The following is a 17,350-nucleotide window of genomic DNA, read 5'->3' as shown; positions in this document are numbered from 1 at the left end:
CGCTAATCATGAATCGGTCGCAAAGTTCGTGTCAAAACCAGTTCAGAACCATAACAAATTTTAATAACAAAACTTCCGTGAGGCACTGACATATTAAATATGTTAAACCGGGTCAGTCACGTTTATAGTCGAGGATTGCTCGACATGTTCCGCTCCGTAACGAGGAGCATTTTCAAAGAGCGCTCGCGTTGGTGGCCCGACGCAGACTGCGGGCTGCAGCTCTCCGGGACCGATTACTCGGTGCGGGCGACGGCGGCGGCAGGGGAGACGAGAAACTACCCTCGTTTTCAGCATTATTGTCAAATGATGGGTACACAGCACTCACTACGTCATTCGCTAAAGGACGATCGTCCACACTGACCAACGGTGTAGTGCGTAACACAGTTATCGTAATTGTTACATTAGAATATACCTCACGGTCATAAATGTACCTTCAGTCAGTCAGTCAGTATTTCCGTCAATCTCACTACTGTGAACATACATCACAAATAGCGCCTTAGCTCGCTTTTGGACCTAAGATTGCTTACGATCCATTTCAGGGGGCCTACCGCAGACACCGAAGTTCGCAAATTGCGGGCATCTTTCTCTTTTACTCCAACTAAGGTGTAATTAGAGTGACAGAGAAAGATACCCGCAATTTGCTAACGTCGGTGTTGGCGGTAGGCCCTCAGTTTTCATAATCCACGATACCCAAGCGAAATTCAGTCATATTCCCTATAGCGAGGGTCCATTATTGCGCAGCTTTGGCTGAAGATTTATAGCACAATTTGTTTAAATGTAGGTCGCCCGGGGTTTTAGGCCTGTTCGTTTGGTTTTTAGGGTTCCCTAACCTCAAAAGGAAAAACCGGCCAAGTGCGAGTCGGACTCACACACGAAGGGTTCCGTACCATTAACTATAAAAACGGTCACCCATCCAAGTACTGACCCCGCCCGACGTTGCTTAACTTCGGTCAAAAATCACGTTTGTTGTATGGGAGCCCCACTTAAATCTCTATTTTATTCTGTTTTTAGTATTTGTTGTTATAGCGGCAACCGAAATACATCATCTGTGAAAATTTCAGCTGTCTAGACAGATCACGAGATACAGCCTGGTGACAGACAGACAGACGGACAGACGGACAGACGGACGGACAGACGGACAGCGGAGTCTTAGTAATAGGGTCCCGTTTCTACCCTTTGGGTACGGAACCCTAAAAACGAAATCCTTATAGGATCAATCATGTCTGTCTGTCCGTCTGTATGGTCCACATATGTAAGTCGCGTATGCAATGGACCCAAAGACAGAGTAGCAAATAAATGATTTTTTGTACTTACATTTTGTAAACTATATAATTATATCGTCTAATGAATAGGTAAATTTTTTATAAGTTGAAAAAAGTGGGCAAACATTAATCATTCTCCTATCCCCATTTATCTCCGAAAGTACTATCCTAATTTTTTTTTTTAAATACAGAAAATATTACCCATAAATGACAAGTAAACCCACGGTTACCTAACCTAATCATTTAAAAAAGTCAAGCGTGAGTCGATCTTAAAGAAAGAAATTTGTAACAAAAATGTGTGATTACGGATCCCTTAGGACGTGAGTCCGATTCACACTTGGCTGTTTTTTTTTAAATATAGAAGTTTTAGCGGTTGTGGGAGATCTCGTGAATGCCTTACGGTCTGGCAAATGCGCTGGTTAACAGGCTGGAAATGCACGCGTATAGCATAAGTAAAGCCATGATAATGAGGGTTTTGTAGTTAGCCCGTCATTTTTATCCCCAAGTACATTTAGCTTTACTATTAGTAAAGCATGTTATTATAATGTAATAAGGTAATATAAAGTTTTCCATTAGTCAAAGCTTCGGTTTCGTCCAAAAACTGCCAAATCTTCCAACCGCACGAAAACTGTATTTTTGGTAGTTTCCAGGTGAAGTTTTAGTTTTGGTCGAAAGTAGAGCCAAACCTTCGGTTTCAGCAAAAAATCCGCATTCGGTCGAACACTAGTTTCCATAACTACATCTTCCGTACCGCCCGTCAATATATTCATCTGTCCCTACTCCTTTTGTCCCGTCATTGTCCATCTGGTCACTGTCAACCCAAATCCCTAACTGAAAAAAACGTATGGAAGACTCCATACGTACCATTTCCCCCATACCGTCAATATTATCGAGATTGGATCATCGTTTAATATGAAAGAAAGAAAGAAAATACATTTATTTGACGCCACAACATAGTACATAAAAAAGAAAGGCATGCAGACAAAAAACATTTGGAGGATAAAAAGGATCCCCACTCAATTTCCATCCCTGTCGCACTTTAATGGCTCCTCTACACGATAGACCAGCGCTGGACCAGCCCATTTCGCTGGTCCAGCGCATGCGATGGTTATGGTTCCACACGATGGCTCAGCGCTGGACCAGCGAGATGGCCATGGTTGAGAGCACGCATTATGAAATGGGCCACGTGTAGATGCGTACGCACCATCGCTGGCCCACTACCTTTGATGTGCGGACGACAAACCGACACCGTGGCCATCCCATCGCCATCCCGCCGCGCCATAAGCCATCGGACACCGCTACTCTCTCTACTCTACACGCTAACCCATCTTAGTGGGCCAGTATGATGGCCCATGGTGTAGATAGGAGCCATAACGTTTAATTATTTAGTGTGAATTAAGTAAGATGTAAGAAGGCCTAGTGTTTGTTATGGCTAAATAGCCTAAACGTATGCACCTGATAACATTTAAATCTCCAAATCCCTGGCTTATGCGAACCGCAACAATTATCAACCAATCGGGGCGCGTTATCTAGGCGCCGCAGCTGGCAACTAGCCAATAGGATGCTTCCACAGATAACGTAATAGCTGACAGTTAACCCGGACAATTAAATACGATTTAAATACATGGCTAGCATTTGTAGCATGTTTGTAGGGTTGTAATTAGCTAATAAATAAGTATCATTGCGTGTTTGGAGACTGAAAACAGGGACTCAGCTCTCAGGGACTATACAATTATAGTGTAACCAACCATTGTTGTTAGGGTTATTTTATATTAAAGGAAAAATGTACGCTTCCGGCTTGAACCCGCGACCTCTGCAATCCGTGCATCGCTCATAACCAAGCTAAGCGTAAGCGATGAGGGTAAGCGTAGTTCAGTTGGTTACTACAGTACTAGGTACCTAGGTATTAGCCCTAGATGATGGGTGTCGAAAGTTCAAGTGGTCATTGTTTCATCATGAGTCTCGTAGTGAGTCTTGAGTCATGAGTCTTGAGTTTTAGGGTAACAGTTAGTCTACTAAAATCAATTGTAAGGTGTTAAGTACTATCAGCCCTTAAGCCTAGGCATGAAGGGTAGTAAAGGTCAAGGGGAGGTTAGGGGTCAAAGATAACATGATACCTAAGGCCAGGTCCTTGAAACGTTCTATCGCAAGTTCCGGACCTGACTTGACTTCACGATAACTACTTAACTTGTGTTATGGGCAATTGTGAAACCTTGAGCCACAAGCCTGATTGACTTGTTACTGTTTTGAAATGGTTTTGACACGACCTCTTGGTGATTGGCGAAATGTGGAAATGCACCATTCAGCGTGAGCAATCTTCTAGGTCGTGTCAAAATAAAAACAAAACTAAGATTTTTTTTAATTAGAATCTTGCGCCTAAAACAAAACAATTGCTTCTCGAATTCAAGAGGATAAGCGCCTTTCGTGAGTATGCAATACAATCCCTACATATTCACTTTACAAAGTACATATGTCTAAGCACGTACATATTACGTAGCTAAGAAGCACACAGATGTGAGAGCGTTTTCACATTGTCCGATCCGTTATAGGATGTCGGAAGGAAGTAAAATGTAAAATAAATGTGTTTCTCTGTATTTATTTATGCATTTAATAAATCATTTTTACAAAAAAACGACAAATAACGCAAATAAGGCGCACTTAATGCCATTGGCACTCTTCTCCAGTTGTTATGTCATAGGCGCCTTCCGACATCCGATATCGGAAAGGCGCTTCCGATAAATTTAGCCATATCGGAACCCCCCGTCAGCTGTCGGACCGATAATATTTGTTTGTGTGCGTAACGTGTAGGCATAATGTTTGTTGTTATGTCCGTGACCGCTAAAGATGGCGCCCGCGCCCCCGCGGCCTGACTACGCGGATGTAGGATCCTACATCCGATATCGGATCGGACAATGTGAAAACGCTGTAACACCACTATGCCGCAGATTCTTTAGCCGTAAGCTGCCTAATAGCCGAAAAGGGATGCTCGACCTTCGCCTAGTTCTGGCTAGGGACGTCCCGCGTGAACAGGAAAATATCGGGAATGTTCCTAAAGCATGGGAACATCGAACACGATAATCACATTAGAACACATCGCAATTTTGTTTCTTTTTTCGCTATGAAATTTGATTGTACAGTCAGCGGTAAAAAGTAGCGGATGAGCTCGCGTTAATTAAAAGCACATCTTATATCTCAACAGAAACGTACGTATGCCTATATGAAAAATAATAAGCAAATACTTTTAAACGACAACTGTAGATATTTATCTCTATTCGGAAAAGTATTATTCGCTAGTATTGATGATGACTGTAGGCACCTGCATACCTAAGGCTTTATATAATTTTTCATCCTTTACGACGGTATTAGGAAATTTAGTCAAGGTTTAGAAAAATCCTCAGAAACAGGCATTATTGACGAGGTGATAACATATTTACTTTTTGTGATTAATCTACAAATTATCATGGCAAATTATGCACATTAGAAATATTTTACGATAACGTATAGAAAACTAATATTGATTGATTGATTGATTGATTGATTCATAAAACAATCCGTAGTAATAATGGTGGAGTTTATCAAATTAGAAATTGATAATAATGTATAACCAAATATGACAGATTTTTTTAGCATAAGGTTGTTTTCACTGAACTATTAATGCTTATTGTGTATTTTAACAAAAAAAAATTAGTAAAATATTGAAGTGTTGTGTTGAAATTTGGTTTGTTTACATTATTATAAATGTTTATCGAACTCCACTTGAAAATGTGAATTTAACCTGTGTTATACATATATGTTTTAATAAAATAATTTGATTACTTCCCCAGTTTGGTTCTCTTAATCTACAGAACTGGATTGGATACGTCCGACATAAATGTTCCTCTGCGGGAGTTCTGACTCAATTTAAGTATGTATATACATTACTGCGTATTACCAAAGATAGATATAACTCCGTAATAAGTCTAAGGAAAAAACGTGCCTCAAAAATCAAGAAAATTTGATTCTCGTTCAGAGGGCGCTACTAGTTTTGGCCTAAAGTCGAATAGATGGCGTTGACGGTTTCGTTTGTTATTTAACAATTTTAACGCATATCAGTGAAAGAACATGGGTCAAAATCATAAATATAGTTAATGCAAATAAAAAAAATCATTTATCTATATTTAAATACATTCTATCGTATTTTTATAAATCTTCATTATTAGTTTTAAAGTGTGTCGACAGATGGCAGTGAATTTACTGGGGTTACAAAATTTACTATGACAGTACCGCTCTAGTATAAGTTACTCTATGGTATTACTGTTGCGTTTCTACCTACAACGATGCAGAATATTCCTGAATATTCCCAGGAACGTAGCGGCACAGCACTAGCCCTGGCCGCTCGCCAGCACTTGGCGATTGTCAAGATTTCCGACGGGTTATTTAAAATTGTGCATCGCGAGCTCTCCCTACTCCCAACTTCGTTATCGGAATACCTAAACTTTACTTCAGATCTACATTGCTGGGTTCTAGACGGTGGTGGAATTGATTATGTAATTTTATATACATACTAGGGTCTGCCCGTGGGTTTCCTATTGTGTTGCAGAAAGTTTTTTGACATATTTTTGCTACTTGGACGAAATGTCGTTTGCCAGAATTACCTTTCGCATACTGCTTTTCGCATAATATTACTTTGTAGAATTTCTTTTCGCATAATATTATTTGGCAGAAAACCCTAACCCTAACCTAACCCACTCTGCCAAATGAATATTATGCGAAATGACAAGTACATGTTTATACGAAAGTACATTCGACTAAAAGTGCGAAGTGGATTTCTGACAAATAATATTCTGCCAGATGAGGGGAACCCCTGCCCGTAACCTCGTCCGCGTAAGTTGTTTACTCATTCACTGCTATCGTAGCTTAGCTTACTCACTGCTAAGCTACGAGCGTTGAGCTATATATGCCATGGCCAGAAAAGTGCGATTTGTAGGGTTCCGTACCCAAAGGGTAAAAACGGGACCCTATTAATAAGACTCCGCTGTCCGTCTGTCCGTCTGTCCGTCCGTCTGTCCGTCTGTCTGTCTGTCTGTCACCAGGCTGTATCTCATGAAACGTGATAGCTAGACAGTTGAAATTTTCACAGATGATGTATTTTTGTTGCCGCTATAACAACAAATACTAAAAACAGAATAATATAAATATTTAAATGGGGCTCCCATACAACAAACGTGATTTTTTGCTGTTTTTTTTTTCGTAATGGTACGAAACCCTTCGTGCGCAAGTTCGACTCGCACTTGGCCGGTTTTTTAATACCACGTTGGTGGCAAATGATCCTACGGCCCACCTGTTGGTAAGCGGTCACCGTATCCTAATGGACGCCTGCAACTCCAGGGGTATTACACGCGACTTGCGGACCGGCTAAAAAACTTGTACTTTTTTGAAGAACTCCATACTGTAGTCCCTCGAGAAAACCTCGGCAAGAAGCCGATAAAATGGGGTAAAAAAACGCTGCAACGTGTCGTGATTAGCGTTGAATGGGTTAAGTTAAACTGTCCCCTTCCCCTTTCCTTTGTACTCTCGTACTAAATTTCAACCCTCCTTGCACCCCCTTAGGGGATGTATTCCGGGATAAAAAGTATCTAGCTCACATCCTTTTTGAGATTTATAAACGACATGTACATGTGCACTTTTCATCGAGATAACGTAAACAAACATACCAACACGTTTACATTTATAATATTAGTAGGATACCTTTACCTGTCCGATTTTGTTTCTTTGTGTGGCACACTTTTCAAAAGTCAATAATTCAATGTCTTAGATATTTGTTGCCTCCATATATTGAGGCATCAAACACACCTGTGAGTCCTGATTTACCTACTTTCTTGGATGGCATTATGCAACTGTGATAAATATTTGCTTTTTGTTGCGTAAGTTCTGACCATACAGGTTGTTATGTCAACCCTCACCATCAGCTCTTAAACCTTGACCTACAGGTAACGCAGGCAGTATGTTATAGATAATCAATTCAATCATGCCAGTTTCATACAAAGATAATAAGGTACTCACCCAACAGTGACATCAAAAATATTGCTGCCCACGGAGCTAGAGACCGCCATATCTCCGAACCCCTTCCTCGCCACGATGACCGACGTAATGAGGTCAGGCACGGACGTGCCCGCCGCCAGCAGCGTGAGCCCCATCACCTCGGGGGGCACTTGCGCCGTCGCGCCGGCCACGTTCGCCCACCACACCATGAGGTAGGAGAAGAACGCGATCCATACTATGGATCCTATAAACGTTAGGGGGAATAGATTCTTCCCTGGAAAGAAAAAGAGTAGGTTATAGTGATCACGTAATTCGGTTATTATTTAGTATTACAGGAAAGAAAATTAGGTCCTTAAAGCCGCTTTTGTAAGTAGAAGTGACGTGCTCGGATATACGCTGCATAGTTGAAATTTGTAAGATTTGCAGCCTAACCTCATTCATTCAATCTTACGATCCTGAATTTGTTAAATTATTTTTATCCCTTTCTATTTGTAACTGAGATACGCATACAGGTCTATTTTGAATCTAGAGGGAGGTACATAATGCATAAGCAAAATCAAGTACCTATGACAGCCCGAGACGGGTTTCAGTAAGTAGTTTTGTACACATTTAGTTGATATTAAGATTTAAGTTTAGATACATTTAGGTTTATTAATTAACTTTAGTTTTAATTAATTTTATATTTAGATTATGTGTTATTTCCCTTTAATAAAGTTATGTATATGATACTTATATGTTATTGAAACTCCTAATCTAACCATAGATCAAGAAACACTAAAATGCGTATAGTATATGCGTATATATTCCAGTATTATTATGTGTCTATTTCTAAACCATGAAATTCAAGTCTTACCCTGCGCGAATTTATCAGGGTGGCTCGCTTAAAACCTCCCTAAAACACTTCTTTTTGCGAAAAAATCACATTAAATCAGCACAATTTTAAATTAGACGTCATCTCTTAAATTTATAACAAAGCTTAATAAGCAAGCTTGAAATCAGATCAGCTAAACGAAACGAGCTTAAAAAGCTTCCAGCCCGGCTTCAGTTGTTCAGTAAACGAGGTTATCCCGGCGCTGCCTTTAAAGTTTGGAATATGCTTAGTAATGTTCAGTAAGTTGGCAGCATAACGCTTGATGCCATCCGAGTTCAACGACATGCATAAATAAAATAAATAAATGCATAAATGATGAACGTTTCTAAAATGGACCACTTGAAGATCATACAATACAAAGCAACGATTTTCTTTTATGTATTTTTATTTGAGGTTTGTGAGCGTTATCATTTGTTTACTTATTATTTCTTTTTGAGTATTGCGGGCAGATTTAGAAATTACAGTTGCTACGATTTCCATCTTTGAAAAATTTCTCGTTATGCGTTTTGTATGTATTGTAGATATCTAATAAGTCTAACATAGTTTTAAGTTCCTGCATGTTCGACTAACCTGTTATGGATTTCTGTTGTCCGAAATATTTTTTTAATGACTTTCGCTGTGGCTAAAGATCAGATTGGTAATGTGTTAGCCGTAAAGAAAGGTACTTGTTCAAAAGATAAAATGATAGTTTCGCTTATATAGTTGTCACTAATGTTTTTAATATTTTAAAAACTTTTGGTGTCAACGTTGATATGAATTTATGCCCTATGTTTGAGCTGAACGGCCATAATAGGTACTAAGTGCGTTATTATTATTAACCACAACATTGTAGACGCAAATGACTAGGAAATACAACTAAAACGGAAAGTCAAGTAGGTGAGCTTTCTCACGCTAAACGGTGATTCATCAAGGGAGAAATAAATCAGTTGCGAAAAGAAATACGAGCGGTCGACGGTCATAGTGACCCAAACTGTGAAACAAACTGCATATTCATTCATTCATTCATATACTTGGGTGGATCAACTTTTTTTGTTATTTTGTCCCGTCAGCCAGGCGATAATAGTAGCATGACTTGTTAGAAGTAACTAATGATATTCTACTCGTACATTCTACTAATATGCTGAGTAGATAACCCATGGAAAGGACTTTATAACTAGGTCAGACCGGAACCTCACGACATGTCCAACGTGTGACTATAATCATGTATGTCACGGAGTCCTAGTGTCCGGAAGACTGTGGGTGCGACTAACAGGTAAGTCAGGCCGGAACCCACGACATGTCCTCGTGTGACTATAATCATGTGGACGTACCTCTCGGAGTCCTAGTGTCCGGGAGAGTGATCCATAATGGGAAGACTATGGGTGCGACTCACATGTAGGTCAGGCCGGAACCCACGACATGTCCTCGTGTGACTATAATCATGTGGACGTACCTCTCGGAGTTTAGTGTCCGGGACAGTGATCCATAATGGGAAGACTATGGGCGCGACTAACAGGTAGGTTAGGCCGGAACCCACGACATGTTCTCGTGTGACTATAGTCATGTGAGCGTACCTGTCGGAGTCCTAGTGTCCGGGAGAGTGATCCATAATGGGAAGACTATGGGTGCGACTAACAGGTAGGTCAGGCCGGAACCCACGACATGTCCTCGTGTGACTATAGTCATGTTGACGTACCTCTCGGAGTCCTAGTGTCCGGGAGAGTGATCCATAATGGGAAGACTATGGGCGCGACTAACAGGTAGGTCAGTCGCTTGCGGAACCCGGAGGGCCACGACATGTCCAATGGCGTCGTGTCCTCCTCCAGGTCCCCTATCTGGGGACAACGGTGATTGGTTAGCGCATTACTTACTTACCTATTACCTACTATTTTTTAGATTAAAGTGCACACATCTTACTTAATTCATCTTACGTAAATCGTAAACGTTTAGCAAGTCTGACTATACTAACTAGTAACAATAATTTTAGGATCCTACTTAGGATGTCAGTTAGGTTAGGTTAGAATTACCTAAGTAAGGTGTGTGAGGCGTTTAACACGTTACAAAGTTAAGGATGACTCACGTTAGACCGGGCCGTGACCGGGCCGGAGCTTCCGGCGCTTACTTTTCTATGACATGACAGGTGATCACGTGGTGCTTTCCATAGAAAACGAAGCGCCGGAAGCTCCGGCCCGGTCACGGCCCGGTCTAACGTGAGTCATCCTTAATGCAATAAACTGTTTCTTTGAATGTCCCAAAGCACCAAAATGTTGTCAATTAAATCAGTATACCTACGTCCTTTTACAAACTTATTGGCCAAATCTTTTTGAAAGAACATCAGGATTCTACCCAATGTTCTTAACTATGGACAGTTTTGTACCGATTTTGAAGTACGCCCTCTTTAATTCTAATCTCCTTGATTTAAGTTACTGATTAAATGTTTTATATGGGACAATAATGCGGCAACAAAAGCACCGCTTTATATGTAACGCTGCAGCAGCAACGCTACAGCAGCAACGCTGCAGCAGTTGCGGTCACAATCCAAATGTATAACCTTTAGCGATATAAAGGAGTGCAACAGCACGCATACATTAAAGAAATGCGAAGTCTCAATTCCGCTTTGGGCTTGCTGACTATAATCCAATCTCTCAGGCCTTTGCCTTTGCCGACTGGGACGTAGGTATATATACCTAAAGAAAGAAAGAAAGAAAGAAAGAAAGAAAGAAAGAAAGAAAGAAAGAAAGAAAAATAACTTTATTTTGCATGAAATACCGAAATATTTTTATAAATTACCTCTTCTATAGCATCTAAATGTACATCCTGCACGCCTCCGTTGGGCAGGTCCAGCGGCGTCTCCTTGGCCACGGCGGCCGAGTTCCGCGCCGACGCCGCCCCCGCCCCGCCCGCCGCCGGCTTCGTGGCCTCCAGCAGCACCTTTAGCGACGCGATGGCGTGTAGTTGTGTTGCTTTCTCGTCCACTTTGCCTGGGGAAGAGGGGGAAGGATGTAGTGCTTGTATGAAGTTGGTGCTTAGTGGTCTACGCCCCGATCGGAGGTGGAAGGATTTTCAATCGATAACTCAATTTTATATACACGTTAATGTAGAAGGTTTTTGGACATCCTGACAGGTCACAATAAACATACAAAAAACAGTTTACATCAAAAATGCAGGCAAAATTATAATCCGAAATAAATGTCATTTACGAAGGAAAAAATGACTAAGGCCTTCAGGAAATTGTCATATACTTGGAAATTTCAACCCATGCCACCGTGACCTGATAGCCGACTGGTTCAGGCACCTGTCCGGTAAACGGAAGACGCTGGTACGATTCTAGCTCTGGACACTGGAGGCTTTGATCATTTCTTCCTTCGTATATTATATTTATTTCGGTTTATAGTTTAATAGTAGTGTGTCTACTTGAAAGAACACAAATTAAAATATTTTAATAGAAAGTAATTTAATTTATTCTTAGAATGCAAGCAAAAGTCAAACTTATACAATTAAGTAACAAATACTAAAACACGTAAATTTTAAACAATCATCAATCCTAATCGCATCTATTAATATTTGCACGAACAATCTATTACATAATCGGCTTAAAACTTAAATTCAACCGTCACTGCATTCAACTAAAACGTGACCACTTCTACCACTGCAACCTACCATTCAAAAGTTTGCGCAACAACTTGCGCATTCAACTCGTTCGGAGTTCGGACAGGAGCGCTTATTATGGACTAGTGACCCGCCCCGGCTTCGCACGGCCACAAAACCACACCTTAATCTTTCTCAAACATCACTCTATCGATAGGTGAAAATTGCATGAAAATCCGTTCTTGTTTTTGAGTTTATCACGAACATACATACACATAGACATAGACAGACGCAGCGGGTATATTAAATCAAGGTGACGTTCGAGTGACAACTGCAGCTGCATTACTGTTACGACATTACATCTGCAGCTTTAAAGTGGGCGCTGTATCTGGAAATTTACTTGATAAAATGAATGACGTCCGCCCCCGCATTACTGTCCCGATCCCGATAATGATGTTAAATTCGTCACTAAATTTTTGTCTAGGAAATTGACAGATACAGTGGCGGCATCAACACCGCTGCAGTAATGTCGCAACAGTAATGCAGCTGCAGTTAAAATTTGATAACATCTTTACATCTACGCGGTCGCCAGCCTCTTTTTGGAGAGAGGCCGGTCAACTGATGCTACCAACCTAGTTAGCATCCTGACAGCTGTTTTCCTTTCCATGTAGTGTCGAAACCGTTACCAAAAGTTAATAAACTTGAAAATAAAAATAAGTCTTCTTACACAATCGACATTTCTAGTTGAATTTAAGTGTAATAATATAAAGGGGCCCACTGATTACCAGTCCGCCGGACGATATCGGCCTGTCAGAACAAAAATTTGACAGTTCCAATCCACTGACAGGCCGATATCGTCCGGCGGACTGGTAATCAGTGGGCCCCTTAAAACATTGTATATTTTGGCATTTCGACAAAAGTATTTTGTTACATTTCAAGAATTGAAACGAAAATGAGATTATAATAGGAATGTGAGGTAGTAGGTACGGTTACGGTCTTACGGTATACAATGTATGCAGTTACAAGTTAATTGTTATTTCAATTTCAAGTAAAATTAAACTTAAATAGTATGGAGATAATTTGAGGCCGGGTAAAGGCAGGGTAAAGGACATAGGAGTCTTTATCAATCATTATCATGATTCCATGCCGACGAAGTTACAGGCAAAAGCTGTTTCATATTATACAATTTAGCGTCACAATATAAGTTAGAGCCAACCAAGCACGTACTAAATGAAATTACATTTAACTTGAAGCATGCATTGTATAAACAGTGACACTCTTAACTGTCTATAGGGACCTCCACACTCGTGCGCGAATCGCGGCGCGAAGCCGCGAACGCAAGTGTAGAGTCTAGTTCGCTAATGACCGAAATCGGCTCCACACTCGCGTTCGCGGCTTCGCGCCGCGTAGTCTGGAGCGGGCTTATCGGTGCATCTTATGCCTTTTGTAATAAGGTTAACGAACTGTCAGTTAACAGCGTGGGCGATGGTATAAGTACTCGCTACACGTAATCTCATTCCGCATCGACGGACGCCGTCCGAACTCACAAGTTGCACATTTAAGTTGAATGCGCGAGTTGTGCAAACTTTTGAATGGGGCATAATAGGTTTTGTGTAAACTGTGCAGTAAAAGTGGTCACGTTTTACTGTTCAAGTCGGAGTTAAATCTAATAGGTATGTATTAATTACAGCAAAACGCACTAGGTCTTGAGTAAACGATTTATTTTGAACTGGATACACTACAATGCTTCAGACCGACGCTTCCGTGGATAAGGCGGGAAGCCATCTTAACAGCTCCCTCTCATGACAGCTGAGCTGTCAGTTGGGGCGCGTTCCGAACCCCGCTAACAGTATTGAGAGTAAAATATTAGTAACGATTATATTTATTTCACATAGAAATTATTAATATATGTTATAAGTGTAGGACACATTATATGTTATCTTGACAAATTGTTTGCTTTACGAGTATCGAGAAAATAACTAAAACCTGCAAGAAAGCACAATAAGCGAACGTGTAATGAATAGCAATTCATACTAATATAACTTTGCGTCACAATATAAGTCGGAGCGAGCCGAGCACGTAATAAATTAAATAACATTTAACTTGAAGCATGCATGGAATCAACTAAGTATGTATGTAGGGACTACACTCGTAATCTCATTCCGCGATCTGACGGACGCTCTCAAGCTCACAAGTTGCACATTTAAGTTGAATGCGCGAGTTGTGCAAACTTTTGAATGGTTGCATAATAGGTTTTGTTTAGTGTAGGACCAACAGTCGGCGGCAAAAGTACTAGTCACATTTTGCTGTTGGAGTTGTTAAACTTATAGGTAAAGTCTTACCTATCATTTTATTTTGGCCCTGAGATACACATGGTATCTAGAGCTAAGCCGTAATTGTCAGACAGACGGACATAGCGAATTTACCAGCTTTTACGGAACCCTAAAAATCTAGCGTGAATTGGACTCAAAAAAACAACCCGAACCCTCCCGAGTCGAACTTGACCGTTTTTTGTGTCACTACATTATCGTATATTTCGAACGAAATCTAATTATAGCACACATTCATTCAATAGAAACGGATTTTAAAATAAAAGCCTGCTGAAACCCGCGATATTATTAGGTTCGCTAATAATGGATCGATCCGCCCTGGGCACAGACTACTTTTTGTAGACTCCGCTTTGTATCCCGTTTATTGTAGCACAAAAGCGTTCTTTTTAACATAATAATTATTATTTATAAAGGAGGTACGTTGAAGACATTACCACTTAGTGGTATTTTATAACATTTCGCATGGACTATAAGCCAGCAACAGATTTAACAGCCATTAAGCTAATTTTCGGTTTAACCAAAGATAATGAAGTAGATATAGTGCTCACTCCATAGATGAGTTTTGTTACCAAAACGACTATTATTTTCGTAGTCGACATCTAGCGTCAGTTAGCGGAATTATCAGTACACGACAATAGATGTCACGACGAACGGAAAGTCTAATGCTCAGCGATTTTCAGCTATATTATAACATTTATAACCGGATTAACCGGAACGCTATTTTCGAATTCTTCTGCTTATAATATTAGTTGTAAATTGTTGAGCAATACACTTATCGTCAGTTGCGACATACCTGACATCTAGTGTCGAGCAGCAGTACTGATAATTTCGCTACTTGACGCTATATGTCGACTACGAACATAATAGTCGTTTTGGTAACAAAACTGATGTATGGAGTGAGCACTCTATGTCTACGTTTAACTCACGTATTTTAAGTCACTCGCGCGACAGGTTTTTGAGAGCCCAAATCTCCATTTTCACGTACTAACAGTGCATAAGGAGCGTTTAAGATAACGCGCTGCGCGCCGAGCACAGTACGTATCACGCGGCTAAAATACGTGACTTACTTACACTGTAAAATTAGCTTAAGTATGACCCACGACAGTTTAAATGCGATATTTACAGCATTATTCCTCTCAAACAATAAGTCAGCTGATGTTCAAATTTGCAATAGATTCCGTTACCCAAGGGTTGTTTGGAAGAGATTGCTTTTTAGCGATAAAACTGCCCATTGTTTTATCTCTACCATTCAGATTTAAAATTTGTGTTTTTTTTTACTTTTTAAGGAGTTCAATAAAGAGTAGGTTTTTTATCTTATGTAACTTATCTCCCTTAACCACTTTACGAGTTTTCTTGCATGTTGCATCTAACTTGCAGATGGTCTATAGCCAGGTCAAGGCGGGGCGAACACGGCTGCCCTATTTTTCCGCCCAAATGCCGACTCCGTAAAGGTGAAGTTTATTAACGCCAGGCCTGTTATTGTTCTATTTTGCGACTTTTAACCAACTGGGAAAGCAGGGAAAGACAGGGTTGTTCTTCGAATGCAGTTCCTTGTTCGTCTCAGTTGCAGTTGGCCATTCTTAAAAGTAGTTCTTAATGGTCGCATCTCCATACAAAGCGCTCGTACGCGTAATAATCTTTAAAAACATTTAATTAATAATTTGAACAATATTTGGGGTGTTTTCTATGAAAAGGGATCTTATTGTCGATGGCGCTTACGTCGGACAGCGCCGCGCGGCATTGTATTTATATCGGAGCATCGATTATAATGGCGTAAGCGCCATCGACAATAAGATCCCTTTTTATAGAAAATACCACATTTAATGTCAGTGCGTGGTCTATCAGTGTCTAAGTAACAGAACTACAGTGCCCCAAGAATACGACGACAAAAACTGTTTAGGGACAATTTTCTTACACCTTTTATTACAGAAGTCATAAAAATAATAATTAAAACAGTCGTGTAATAAAACGTATTATCTTCAAAGTATTCTCCTCATTTGGTTCGATACACAAACGCAAACGTTTGTAAAAATTATCAACAATATGCCGAAGTGAAAAAATGTCAACATATTTTTGTGCCAACCTGTAGGTACCTATTTAATTTGCGCAAAAACTCTTCAAAGTTTTAAAACCTTACTTAAAAATCATTACTTATCTCTTCCTTAATTTGCTGCTGTGTATATATTGTGTATGTATGTGTATATATATATATATATTTATATATTTATTTGTGTTATATTATTTATTTATTTATCTAAAATTTACTATATGTACTGTCTGATTAATGTATGTGTAATTCCTGTTCTTCTAATTAATTCGTGCACTACCTGTTTATAAAAACTTTTGTTCTTCATATCCTGCTACCCTAAGGTTGTCTGAAAGAGATCGCTCACAGCGATAGACCGCCTGTTGCAACCATTATTTACATTGTAAATCTGTTTTAAAAATTTTGTTTCTTTGTGGTGCAATAAAGAATATTTATTATTGTTATTATTAATTTAGTTTAGATTAAAAGAAAAGCATGGCAGCTCTGGTTGTTTCATTTTGTAGGGAACGGGCGTAACCATTACCTAATCGTTTGGATTTAACTATAGTTTTATTACCTTGTACATTTTTAGGGTTCCGTACCCAAAGGGTAAAAACGGGACCCTATTACTAAGACTCCGCTGTCCGTCTGTCCGTCCGTCTGTCCGTCTGTCAGTCTGTCACCAGGCTGTATCTCATGAACCGTGATAGCTAGACAGTTGAAATTTTCACAGATGATGTATTTCTGTTGCCGCTATAACAACAAATACTAAATAGTACGAAACCCTCGGTGCGTGAGTCCGACACTTGACCGGTTTTTACAAGACAATCCACACCGAAACGGACCGAGACGAACTAGCCCCAAATTAAACTAGACCGTTCTCTTTTATACAGGGTTTTCTACAAACTCAATATCATACCCACATATATTCCCGGGGTAAATTAACCTGTGAGGATATTACTGGCTTAGCCGTGCCAAAATAAACAACCCCCGTGCCGTTACCACAGAATTAAAAAACCGGACAAGTGCGAGTCGGACTCGCCCACCGAGGGTTCCGTACTTTTTAGTATTATATAATTGTTATAGCGGCAACAGAAATACATCATCTGTGAAAATTTCAACTGTCTGGCTATCACGGTTCCTGAGATACAGCCTGGTGACAGACAGACGGACAGACAGACAGACGGACAGCGGAGTCTTAGTAATAGGGTCCCGTTTTTACCCTTTGGGTACGGAACCCTAAAAAATAACGCTATCTAGGCGCTGGATACCT

At 40.1% G+C, this 17,350-nt stretch overlaps 1 protein-coding gene across 4 annotated transcripts in view; it reads right to left on the bottom strand.

Annotated features, from left to right (window-relative positions):
* Positions 1–17,350, bottom strand: part of LOC134749562 (sodium/potassium/calcium exchanger Nckx30C) — a 90,356-nt gene that overhangs the window by 18,968 nt on the left and 54,038 nt on the right. For all 4 annotated transcript variants that reach the window (XM_063684552.1, XM_063684553.1, XM_063684554.1 and 1 more), the window contains 3 exons: positions 10,924–11,114; positions 9,830–9,968; positions 7,305–7,557 (listed from right to left, as the gene is read on the bottom strand). In XM_063684552.1, the coding sequence (XP_063540622.1) occupies positions 7,305–7,557; positions 9,830–9,968; positions 10,924–11,114 (583 nt within the window). The remainder of the gene's footprint in view (positions 1–7,304; positions 7,558–9,829; positions 9,969–10,923; positions 11,115–17,350) is intronic.

The sequence above is a fragment of the Cydia strobilella genome, chromosome 18 (assembly GCF_947568885.1).
Source record: "Cydia strobilella chromosome 18, ilCydStro3.1, whole genome shotgun sequence".
In the NCBI taxonomy this organism is placed as follows: domain Eukaryota; kingdom Metazoa; phylum Arthropoda; class Insecta; order Lepidoptera; family Tortricidae; genus Cydia; species Cydia strobilella.
The sequence above is the reverse complement of the archived record's forward strand: the minus strand, read 5'-3'. Positions and strand labels throughout refer to the sequence as shown.